Raw genomic sequence first — 12,759 nt, 5'->3', positions numbered from 1 at the left:
CTCACGTGAATTCTGTCCTGATGGGAAACTGAAGTTTTCCATGCATTAAAATAACATCAGATGGAAACTGAAATAGAATATCCATCTCTAATTCATGTACTAAAGGTAATAGTGACATTTCTTACCAACTATATTGTCATAAGGAGTGTTGTAATTTGTCTGACTGATAGATGTTGTTGTCATGGTGTAAATTGTTCCCCAGTTAAACACATCACCAATCTGTGAAAAAACAAGATGTCAGTATGTTAGAAATAGGGACTATAATCAATTTTAATATTACACCCAAATAACAAGGAGCTAGTAGACATATAGACAGTGCTCTTAAAAAAGTGCCTTTCATTACATTAAAAAGATACTTATATGAAATATATTTTCATGCCCTCACAGCATCTCAGATATTCTCTTAAGTAAGAGGCTCTGATGTTCTCAGAAGCCAGGCCATAAACCATTTTACAATGGTTGTCCATAAATTAAGGTCTCCAATGTTTTTTGCACATAGTAAACATAATTTTATTACGAAACCAATTATAAATTCTGAAAGGTTGGACTTTTAACCATTTTTCAGTGCAGACCCCCTCATGCAGATACATTTTTTGAGATGCTCCAGAAGCTTTTTCATACCCACATCATACCACTCTCCCACCAACTCATGCAGGAAGGAATGGACAGCTGCCTTCAGCTCTTTGTCGCTTGAGAATTTCATCCCCCCCCCCCCCCCCCCCCCTCCCCCGGTGTTGCTTAAAGTTAGGGAACAAATAGTAGTCAGTGGGAGCCAAATCAGGGCTGTATGGATGATGGTCAATGATTTCCCACCCATAATTGGTGATGAGATCTGTCATGGTGCTGACAACATGAAGGTGGACCTTGTCATGGTGCAAACAAACTCCCTTTGTCAGCTGATCCCCCCTTCTGTTTTGTGTTGTCTGGCATAGCTTTGTTAGTGTCTCATACTATCTTGTCACACTGATTGTTGTACCTCTTTCCAGGTAGTCAACCAGCAGAAATTCTTTCCTATCCCAGAATACCGAAACCATCACCTTCTCCGCTGAACTTATTAACTCCGCTTGAACTTCTTGACATTTGGAGAACCAAAATGCTGCCATTGTTTTGATTGTTCCTTAGTCTCTGGCGTGAAGTAGTGAACCAAAATCTAATCACTGATTACAATTGAATCCAGAAATTCCTCACCCTCCTCCTGGTAATGCAGCAGAAACTTGTGGGCACTTTTTAAATTGTCTATCTAAATCTTGTCCATGACAATCTTAGAGACATTTCCTATCAGTCTGGCAATCTCTTGCACAGTCACACACCAATCTACAAGCAACAGTTCTTCAACTTTCTTCAGTGTCTCATACAAAATTGATGGATAGCTGCAGCCGGCCTCGCTGTGCACATTTGTACGGCCAACTGCGAACTCCACACATCACTTACAGACATTTTTTACATCCATTATCCATTCACTTTTGTCCATACAAACTGGTCTACTGGCAATGGATTTCAATAGGAGCTGACACCTTAAACCACAGAAATCTAATCACAGAACGCAATTCACACTTGGCAGGTGCATAGATTTTTGCTTCCATCATCAAGAATAAGCATCACAGAGAGGTGGGGACTAGCAAGAATAGTGGTGTTGAAAACAAGGAACATGGCACTGTTGTCAGATAAAACCTGACTTGCTCTGTCCCAACAAGTCCTCACTGGAGACCTTAATTTATGGGCAGCCCTCCTATCAATGGACTGTTTCTCAAAATAAAAAAAATAAAAAACATTAAGTTTAGTGGAAATATTTTAGTGGAAAGGTCCATGTATGAACAAACTCATCTTCATATTCAACTGAGAGACCTGAATTTGTTCACATGTGTAGAACTATAACCTGTATCATGAGCCCATTTCATTTTATGTAAAAGTTTTCATATGATATAACCATCACCAAAGGAAATTCTAGTCTGTTGTCAGAAGATATCCAGTGCTTGTTGACACTCTCATACTCTATTATTAGAGTGTACCAATATCAAAATTACTAATAAGTTCAAGTGGTCTATTATAATTGTTCCTATATCTGTGACAGCTTCTAAGGATGTGATTGAGATTAGCAGAAATATTTGTGTGTGAAGGTGGTGTCTGTATCCTGTTGAGAGAGTTCTGTGTGATCCATCTGCTCACGTACATATTGTTACTGTGCACCAAGGCATTAGTAAGTGACCTGATGTACTGCAGTCCACCTACTTACTGTTACGATCTGAACTAACAAAGAATAACACTTGTCATCTGAATGTTGTTAATCATATATGATATGCAAACAACTTTGTGTTGAAGGAAACCACAGCTGTGATTAGATTAGATTAGATTAGATTTACTTTCATTCCAATTGATCCGTAGTGAGGAGGTCCTCCAGGATGTGGAACATGTCAGAAAAACAACAATACATGACAAATATTTACAACCAAAACAAATAAGCTAATGTACCATTCCACAGGTCCCAGGTGGAATGATCGTCATTTTTTAATGAACACTAAGAGTCATTTTACAAATGCTAATGCACTGAATTTAAAATAAAAAAGTTTTTTATTTATTTATAAGGTAATAAACATGTAATATAACTACTGTAATACCTATTTACAATGAACACATTACTGCACTGAAATGGTGCAGAAGTTAGATTATACTTACACACACACACACACACACACACACACACACACACACACACACACACAAATTTTCAGTGAACACATTACTGCACTGAAATTGTGCAGAAGTTATGTTGTACTTATATACAAATCAGTTGGTTTTACTAAGAAATTCATCAATGGAGTAGAAGGAGTTGGCCACCAATAAATCCTTTAGGCTTCTCTTAAACTGAATTTCATTGGTTGTTAAGCTTTTTATGGCTGCTGGCAAGTTATTGAAAATGTGTGTTCCTGAATAATGCACACCTTTTTGTACAAGACTAAGTGACTTTAAATCCTTGTGAAGATTATTCTTATTTCTAGTATTGATTCCATGAATTGAGCTGTTGGTTTGAAAAAGTGATATATTTTTAATGACAAATTTCATTAAGGAATAAATATATTGAGAAGCTGTAGTTGGTATCCCTAGTTCCCTAAACAGGCTTCTGCAGGATGTTCTTGAGTTCACACCACATATAATTCTTACTGCACGTTTTTGTGCCCGGAAAACTTTAGCTTGGCTTGATGAATTACCTCAAAAAATAATCCCATATGACATTATGGAATGAAAGTAAGCATAGTATGCCAGCTTTTTCATTTTTATATCCCCTATGTCTGACAAAATTCGCATTGCAAACAGAGATTTGTTAAGACGCTTCAGCAGTTCTGTGGTGTGCTCCTCCCAGTTGAATTTATTATCAAGCTGTAATCCCAAGAATTTAACACTGTCCACTTCGTCTATCTTCTTGTCATCGTATGTTAGACATATACTCTTGGGACACCCCTTACAAGTTCTGAACTGCGTGTAGTGTGTTTTTTCAAAGTTTAGTGAGAAAGAATTGGCTAGGAACCAGTGATTAATGTCCACAAATATTTTATTGGCTGATCTTTCTAAGACTACACTTGATTTGCTATTTATTGCAATGTTTGTATCATCGACAAACAAAACAAACTTGGCATCTGGTAATGTTACTGATGAAAGGTCATTGATATACACAAGAAAAAGTAATGGCCCCAAAATGGAACCTTGTGGGACCCCACATGTAATTAGTTCCCAGTTGGATGATGCCTGATAGCTTGATACATGTCTCTTTCCTAATAACACCCTTTGTTTCCTGCCAGAGATATAAGATTTGAACCATTTTGCAGCATTTCCTGTTACACTATAATATTCTAGTTTACTTAAAAGGATACTGTGATTTACACAGTCAAATGCCTTTGACAGATCACAAAATATACCAGTTGCCTGCAATTTTTTGTCTAATCAATTAAGCACATTTTCACTGTAAGTGAAGATAGCCTTCTCAATATCAGAACCTTTTAGAAATCCAAACTGTGACTTTGACAGTATGTTATTTGAGATAAGATGGTTATAAAGACGACTGTACATCACTTTTTCGAAAATTTTTGAGAATGCTGGTAACAGTGAAATTGGACGGAAATTTGATGCTATTTCTTTATCTCCTTTCTTAAACAGTGGCTTAACTTCAGCATATTTCAGCCATTCAGGAAATATTCCACTGATAAACGACTGGTTACACAGATAGCTTAATATGTTACTTAGCTCAGAATCACATTCTTTAATTAACTTTGTTGATATTTCATCATACCCACTAGATGTTTTTGATTTTAAAGATTTTATAATGGACATTATTTCTGTTGGGGTAGTGAGGGTCAAATTCATATTATGGAAGTTACTTGAAATGTCTGGTCTAAGGTAATCCATAGCAGCATCTACCGAACCTGACAACCCCATCTTTTCAGTAACAGTTATAAAATGTTTGTTAAAAAGTTCTGCAACACTATACACATCTGTCACCAATGTATCATTTACTCTTAATGCTATTTGTTCCTCTTCATGTCTGGTTCTACCAGTCTCCTCCTTCACTATATCCCATATTGTCTTTATTTTGTTATCTGATATGACTATCTTTTCCTTGTAATATATTTGCTTTGACATCCATATTACAGTCTTTAATGTTTTGCAGTATTTCTTATAATGTGCTATAGCATCAACATTGGAAATGTTTCGGATTGACAGATACAGTTTTCTTTTTGTTTTACAAGATACCCCTATTCCTCGAGTAATCCATGGCTTCTTTGTAGACTTTGCTCTAACCTTGGTAAGTTTTGGGGGAAAGCAGTGTTCAAATAAGGTAAGCACTTTATTAGCAAAAATGTTATATTTTTCATTCATGCCATGAGCACTGTAAACATCAGTCCAGTGAATGTCTCTGAGGAGTGTCCTAAAACAATCAATTTTTGGCTTACTGATTACCCTCTTGAGCTCAGATTTAAAAGATTTTATATCCTGTTCAGTATTAACATTTAACAGAAGGAACTACATGTCATGGTCTGAGAGGCCATTGACTATTGGTTTTTAAATATAATTTTGTTCATTGGACTTTTCTATAAAGATATTATCAATGGCTGTTTGTGAGCAAGTGGCTATCCTAGTGGGGAACTTTACTGTGGGAATTAAGTTGAATGATAGTGTTACTAACTCAAATAAGTTCTTATTGGGAGAGTCTTTAAGGAAATCTACATTGAAATCACCAGCAACCACTATTTCTTTGTTTTTGGTTGTTAAATGGGCCAGTACAGCTTCAAGGTGGTTTACAAACAGATTAAAGTTACCTGCAGGTGCTCGATATACACTTAATATTATGAAAGATTTTTTGTGAAAATCTAATTCTGTTGCACATGCTTCCATATGCTGTTCTAGACAAAATTTATGAATGTCTATGTTCTTAAATTTATGACAGTTCCTGATGAATGTGGCAACTCCTCCTTTCTCCATTTCTGATATACAAAAGTGAGATGCTAACCTAAACCCTGTAACACTTAAAAGTTCTATACCAGTGGTCACATGATGTTCAGAGAGGCAGATTATGTCAGCTGGGTTTGAAGACTCTAATTCATCTATGCAGATAGTTAATTCATTAATTTTATTTCTCAGTCCTCGAATATTTTGATGCAATAAAGATAGCTGACATTTCACATTGACTGAGTTAAAATTGGGTGGAGTTAAAATATCTGCTGACAGTTGAAAATTCTTAACCAATGGCTGTTTATGCTGATGTAATAAGCTGGAATTATGTTTTTTGATTTCTTTCTCAAACTGAAGGTTTGTCTCAGTTCTAACCTCTCTTAAAATTTGCTTTCTTTCTGTCCTCCCTACCCTAAAAAAGGGTCTTTTCTGAATCCTATAACCACTGGTATTTTATCACTCATGACAGTGCCTCCCCCCTTTAACTTTCCTGCTATTTCCCCAGCCAATTTACCCTTCCCCTTGCTGTTGAGGTGAAGACCATGCCTACTATAATCCCACCTACTGAGAGAATCAACATGAACCACACCAATGTGTGATCCCGCACCCGACATGAGCAGCCGTTCCAGCTCCAAATTAACTCTCTTGACAGAAGAGTTCAAATGAGGTCGGTCATGGCGCCCAAGAACAGATACAAACTCAACACTAGTATGCTTCGATGCTGATGCAATCTTCGCCAGGTCACACTCTATACTGTACCCAGGATCTCTGTCAATACTGTTACCTGCCCCACCCACTATAACCACGGTGTCTTCCTTAGTGAAATCTTTGCAAAGTGATCCTAAATCCTCTGTCACCTGCTCCAGACCAGCACTAGGTTTAAAAAAATTGGTGACCTGGTATTCTGATCCTAGTTCATCCTGCAAGAGTTGACCAACACCTCTTCCATGGGAACTACCTAACAACAACACTTTCTTTCTCTTTTCTGATTTCCCTACATTCTTACTTTTCAATTTTCTGCTGAAAGTTTGTTGTGCCCTGTCTACACCTGCAACTGCTTGAGGCTCACCAGCTTCTAACTGAAGCAACAGGTCAAATCTATTTTCCACATTCACCATAAAGCTGTCAGACAAAGTTCTAGGCCTGTTCCTCCTGTTGCCTGTTGCCACTTCCCACCTCTCTTTATCCTTCTCCCTCCTTAACCTGTCAGGATCTCCCCTGGCCTTGTCTAACTCAGCCTGAAGGGCAGCAATTTTCCCCTCGTGTTCCAGTATCTTCCTATCTCTACTACAAATTCTACAAAACCACTGATGAGTCTCATTTACTTCCCCTATTCCCACGCCACTACCGTCACCCACATGGAAAAAACTACAGCACCCATCACACCAAAGCCCCGACCTAACAATTCTACGGCAAGTCAAGCACTTTTCACTCATGATAAACGTAATAGTTTATTAAGAATAAGTCAGTTAAATTACAGATAAACACGAAAATATGGTTACACAAATTTGGCCTATACGCAACTGTGTGTAAACAAAAACAAAGTGCAAAGTTTCTGAAACAACAAGTTAAACTTTACACTACTTTCCGGAAATGCTAGTTAAATAATGAAGAGGTACACTAAGTTAAATTGCTGGATAGAGCAAGGAACAACTAAACGAAATTCTATAGATTTGCTGCAGCAGAACGTAAACAGAAAATACGACTGTACGGTCTTTTCGCGTTTTCTGCTATATTACGTAAAGAAAAATGAAACCTTTAATGGTACACTTAAACGGCACACTAATACACTTATTTACCATGTAATCAGTACTAATCTATATGTTTTATAATCTAAAATAACTTATCTTTACGAGAACACCAAAACTCGCGCTAGTCGCCTGGCTGCAGTGAATGAACTTCTTGTGGAATGAAAACATGAACAGTTGTATGCAAGACCCTTAATTTGGAACCACAACTGGTGTCATAGCTTAAAGCCATATATTCAGCTAGGAATATAAATTGCATCATATGAGACCCAAATATGGGGTAAATAGAAGGTGCAACAGTAACTGTCCAGTAATAGTAATCCTACAAGTGAGTGTACAGTCAAACTATAAATAGGCTGAATGGTGCTTTCCCTCAAAAACTGAACCAGAACCAAAATTCAGGAAGACCTCATCTGGCCTATTAACAATTTCAGTGTATGCTCGTGTAACAGATTACTGTTATTTGGACAGTGAATGTCGGGTCTTCTATCGATCCTCACATTTGGGTTTCATATGACATAAGTTCCAAGATGAATAATGTAGTTAAAGACAGATTGCTACTTATTGTAAAGAAAAAACTTCAAGTTGCAGAGAGGCACAATTAAAAGACACTCTGTCTGAAACTTGACATGTCTTCTGCATGGTAAATAGCAATCTGTCTTTTCTTACATTGTTGATATTCTTACCTGGAGTTTCCATTGTTAAATTTACAAGATGATTTAGACATAATTTATAGTTTGTGTAATGAATGGCAGCTGGGTCTAAAAGTAGAAAAATGTAAGTTCATGAGGATGAGTAGGAAAAACAAGCACATGACATTTAGATACAGCATTAGAAGTGTCTTACTTGACCCAGTCATGTCATTTAAATATTTATATACAACACTAAAAAGCAAAATGAAATGGAATGAGCATGTGAGGATTAAGGTCTTCTTCTGTAGTGGTCAATCCAAGGATTGGTTTGCAACAGCTACAATGGCAGCTTGTCTCCATTCTGTGCGTCTTTCAGCTTTTCTCTTCATTTCTTTATAGGTGTCACATCCCACATCTTTCACGATTTGATCCATGTACCTCAGTCGTGGTCTTCCTCTTGGTCTTTTTCCCTCGACATATCCCTCTATGATTGTGTTCAGGAGTCCTTTATGTCGTAATAGATGGCCTGTAAATTGCACTCTTCTTTTAACAATGAAACTCTGGAAGCTTCTCTTCTCACCTGCTCTTTCCAGAACCACTTCGTTGGTGACCTTGTCAATCCATTTTATTTTGAGCATGCGTCTATAGCACCACATTTCAAAAGAATTTAGCTTCTGCTGTTCCTCTGTCCCGAGAGTCCATGTTTCACACCCATAGCATGCCACACTCCACACATATGATTTCAAAAATCTTTTCCTGGTTTCAAGGCTGATGCTCTTAGACGTTAATATGTTTTTCTTCTTGTTAAAAGCAGCCTTTGCTTGAGCTATTCTACTTCTCACTTCTGCCTTGCTCCTTCCATCCCTGGTAATATTACTGCCCAGATAAGTAAATTTATCAACTTGTTCAAGCAGTTCATTGCCTACATGAACTTGGACTTTCACTTGATCTTCTTTGTCGCATGCCATTACTTTTGTTTTTGCTTTATTAATTCTCATATTATATTCTTCACCCATAACTTTATCCATTCTATTCAGTAGGACTACAAGATCTTCTTCACTTTCAGCCAGGACAGCTATATCATCGGCATATCTTATCATATCTATTCGTTGGCCATGAATTACTACACCTGTCTGTGAATTTTCCCTTACTTTTTTCAGCGCCTCTTCAATGTATACGTTAAAGATAACAGGGGATAGTGCGCAACCTTGTCGGACACCTTTCCTTATCTGCACCTCTTCTTGTTTTGTCCGTCCACGGATAACTGCTGTCTCGTTTTTGTACAGGTTCCATATCATTTTTCTATCTTTATGGTCTAGTCCTACTTTTTTGAGTACCTCAAACATCTTATCCCACTTAACATTATCAAAGGCTTTCTCTACATCTACAAAAGCTATGTATGTTTTCAGGTTCTTATCTAGTCGTTTCTCTATTATTAGTTTTAGAGCAAATATTGCTTCTCTGGTTCCTCTATCTTTCCGGAATCCAAACTGGTCTTCGGAGAGTGTAGCTTCGACTTTTTGTTCTATGCGTTTTAGGATAATTGAGGTTAATATTTTAGAGGCGTGAGTAACTAGGCTGAGTGTCCTATAATTTTCACATCTTGTAGCATTTGCCTTCTTTGGAATGGGGATCATAACGTTTTTCTCAAAGTCTGTAGGAATTTTACCCTGCTCGTACATGTTGAAAACAAGATTATACAACTCCTGATTCAGTTTTGCTCCTCCAGATTTCAGAAGTTCGGCTGGGATATTGTCTATACCAGGCGATTTGTTGTTTTTCAATTTTTTCAGAGCTAGTTCAAACTCTACCTTTAATATAGTTTCACCTATGTTGTGTGCATCTACTTCTGTTTCTTCTTCCATGATGTTTTCAGACAGGTCTGGTCCGCTGTACAGTTTTCCTATATATTGTTTCCATCTTCTTGCAACTTCATCATCGTCATCCAACATATTGCCATTTTCATCCATCACAGCCCTACACTTGTTTCTTCTGTCTCCAAAGCAATGTCTCACACATTTATAGGCCTTGTCGATATTTCCCTTGCTCATGTTGTCCTCAACTGAAATACAGAGATCAACAAGGTATTTTTCTCTTGCTTGTTTTGCCTCTCTGTTGATTCTGTTTTTCAGACTCTTGTATTTCTCTTGGTCTTCCTTCTTCACAGAATTTTTTAATTTCCTTCTTTCTTCCATCATGTTTAGTAGGTCATTAGTGATCCATTCCTTCCTTTTCTCTGTCCTTTCTTTTCCTATTACTTTTTCTGCTGCTTCTAAAATACCAGTTTTTAAGGGTAGGGTAGATGAATGGTTGATTTTGGTTCATCTGTAAATGAGACTGCATATAGGTAGCCATTCTTGAGCACCACTTCAGTGTTTGGGATCTGCACCAGTTCAGATTAAATGAAGAATTGAAGCAATTCAGAGGCAGCTGCTAGATTTGTCACCAGTAGGTTCAAACAACACGGAAGTATTGTAGAGATGGTTTGAGAACTCAAACGGAAATCTGTGAAGGGAGTGTGATATTCTTTTTGAGGAATACTACTGACAAAATTTAGAAAACTTTCATTTGATGCTGAGTGCAGAATGATCCTATGGCCTGGACATACACTTCACATAAGGACCATGAAGATGAGATACACGAAATTAGGATTCATACAGAGGCATATAGAGAGTCACAATTTTTCTGTCACTTTATCTGTGAGAGGAACAGGCAAGGAAGTGGTTAGTGGTGATGCAGGGTCACGCATTTTATGGTAGCTTGCATATTGAGTACATAGATGTAGCTGTAGATATGGAATTTACATTCCCAGCTGAAGATGTGGCAGTATTAGAATTTGAGTTCTCATGATACTCTTCAAACTGAGTCTCATGAAATATGCCATTTTGCATTTTGGGAGATGTAACACCCAAAACATCTGAACTAATGATAATATAAGCTTAAAAAAGCACTTGACATTTTGTCCTGTGACATCATAGTCATATGCCCCCAAAATACGTGTAATTTGATGAATTGAAAAAAAAAAAGAAAAAAAGAAAAACGTTTTACAACCTGACTCGACACCTGTCTCTAATTCAGTTGTTCATCAATGTTTTGTGTGTATATTTGTATGTGTGTGACTACAGAACTAGACAGCACTTTCAAATTAAATAACCTCTGGCAAATATCTGTGAATAACAGTTTAAGAAACTATTGCAAAGGTGAATAATGTAAATGATAACATTCATGTTTGATGTTTATACAAGGAATGATGTTAACCAAAAGACCACTCAGCAGAGATCAAGTAAGTGAAGGCAAAGAATGTTGATAGAATAAACAATGCAGACCTTCTGTTGAGAAACTATTACAGTGTGCTAAGAAAAGTGGAAGACCTTTTTGCCTCTAAGAACAGCTTGACCCTCATTTTGGAATTTGTGAGAAGTCTTGGATAACAGATAACACACTTTTATTTGAGGTCTTTCCACTTAACCATTTTGGCTACAAAAGACATAGTTCTGTGAGTTGTTTGAACATTAAATTTCAGCGTTGTTTAGTTAATGGGAACAAGTTACATAATCAAGTCACATTTTTTCAAGACTTTTACTCATAAGAAGTTACACTGTTTAAATTTATTTGTGGACTGAGCATTTTTAACATCTATCAGCTTAGCAAATAATGGAATTCTAATGCTGAATACTGGTGTGTAACTAGTTATCCAAAAATCATTCTGAAATGTGTCACTGCAATTACCAATAAACTATGGCAATCTTTTTGTTCATTCAAACACAGAAAGTACAAAGCTCCAAAAATGTTTTGAAAACTTCTGACAGTTATCATTACTAAAATTGTTATTTGAGCCAACTAGCAATATTTATTTTTTAAAATTTTTGTCACTGGAATGATTCTGTTTATTGGAATACAGAAAAATATCTGAGCCTTTGTTCTGAAGGATGGTACCATTATGCAATAATTTACTGTTTTCAGACATCAAAGGTCCCTCAAGAGTTTCATTTTGGCTGAGGAATTCCTCTGTAGGTACAAACCTAATGAAAGTTCTCTGAAATATTGCATGTCACATTATCACAATTGATATTTTTAGAAGTGCTGTGGGATTGAGTGCACTAAATGTTAATAATTGTAAGAAATTGGAGGGACAAACAATTTAGGAAATCTATAAAAACAATAGACTATTAACATAAATTTAAATGTAATTTACATTCTGTGGGTTAAGAATGAGCAACTGCATTTTCGAAATATCCATGAACATATGCAGTGTTTTTATGATATTGCAATTTTACATACCTCTGTATCTTTAAGAGTCTCAAGGAATCCAACAGTGGACACATACTGGGTAAGACTGTTCCCAAAGGACGTCTCATACCAGAAATGTGGTGTGGTTAGATGAACCAGCCACTGATCAGCCATATTGAACAAACAATGAAGTGGCCAATAACCATCATTGTAGTTCTGTTCACTGTAAAATAATTTTAGTTAATTGATAAAATTCTTTCTACAGCTATCTTCAAGTAAGATGAAAGAAATTTGTTGTTATTAATTGTTTTTACAGTTTCTGTGATGTAAAGATTATTTCAGTTAAAGAATACGTAATGAAAATAGAAAGGAAGGTTGGTTTTAATTTAATGGGCAGTCATCAATGAAGTCATAGGAGATGGAGTGGAATTAATGAGTTAGTGATAAGAATTTCACTTGTTAAATATTAATATTTTATCTAATATTTTTTATTTCAGGTTTTGATAAATTTGAATTCATCATTACTATGCGTCATGAAATACTCTTGAGAAAGTGTATTAGAGAAAATGTTCCTGGCATGGTGAATGGAATATTTATGCTTGTCATGTGACTGAAATGTTGTCAGATCTAGTACAGGGCATTTGCATGACAGTACAGGAAAGGATGTGCAGGACACATACTATCAGAACATTTGGTAGATTGTTAAG

General features: G+C 36.5%; 1 protein-coding gene across 1 annotated transcript in view; it reads right to left on the bottom strand.

Moving 5' to 3' along the window:
* Positions 1 to 12,759, bottom strand: part of LOC126106434 (aminopeptidase Ey-like) — a 210,366-nt gene that overhangs the window by 116,499 nt on the left and 81,108 nt on the right. Inside the window, exons 8-9 of the mRNA XM_049912747.1 lie at positions 12,104 to 12,275; positions 126 to 219 (exon numbers count right to left, since the gene is read on the bottom strand). Of these exons, the coding sequence (XP_049768704.1) occupies positions 126 to 219; positions 12,104 to 12,275 (266 nt within the window). The remainder of the gene's footprint in view (positions 1 to 125; positions 220 to 12,103; positions 12,276 to 12,759) is intronic.

This window comes from Schistocerca cancellata, chromosome 1, assembly GCF_023864275.1.
Source record: "Schistocerca cancellata isolate TAMUIC-IGC-003103 chromosome 1, iqSchCanc2.1, whole genome shotgun sequence".
Classification (NCBI taxonomy): Eukaryota; Metazoa; Arthropoda; class Insecta; order Orthoptera; family Acrididae; genus Schistocerca; species Schistocerca cancellata.
Note: the sequence above shows the minus strand (reverse complement) of the source record. Positions and strands in the feature narration are given on the sequence as shown.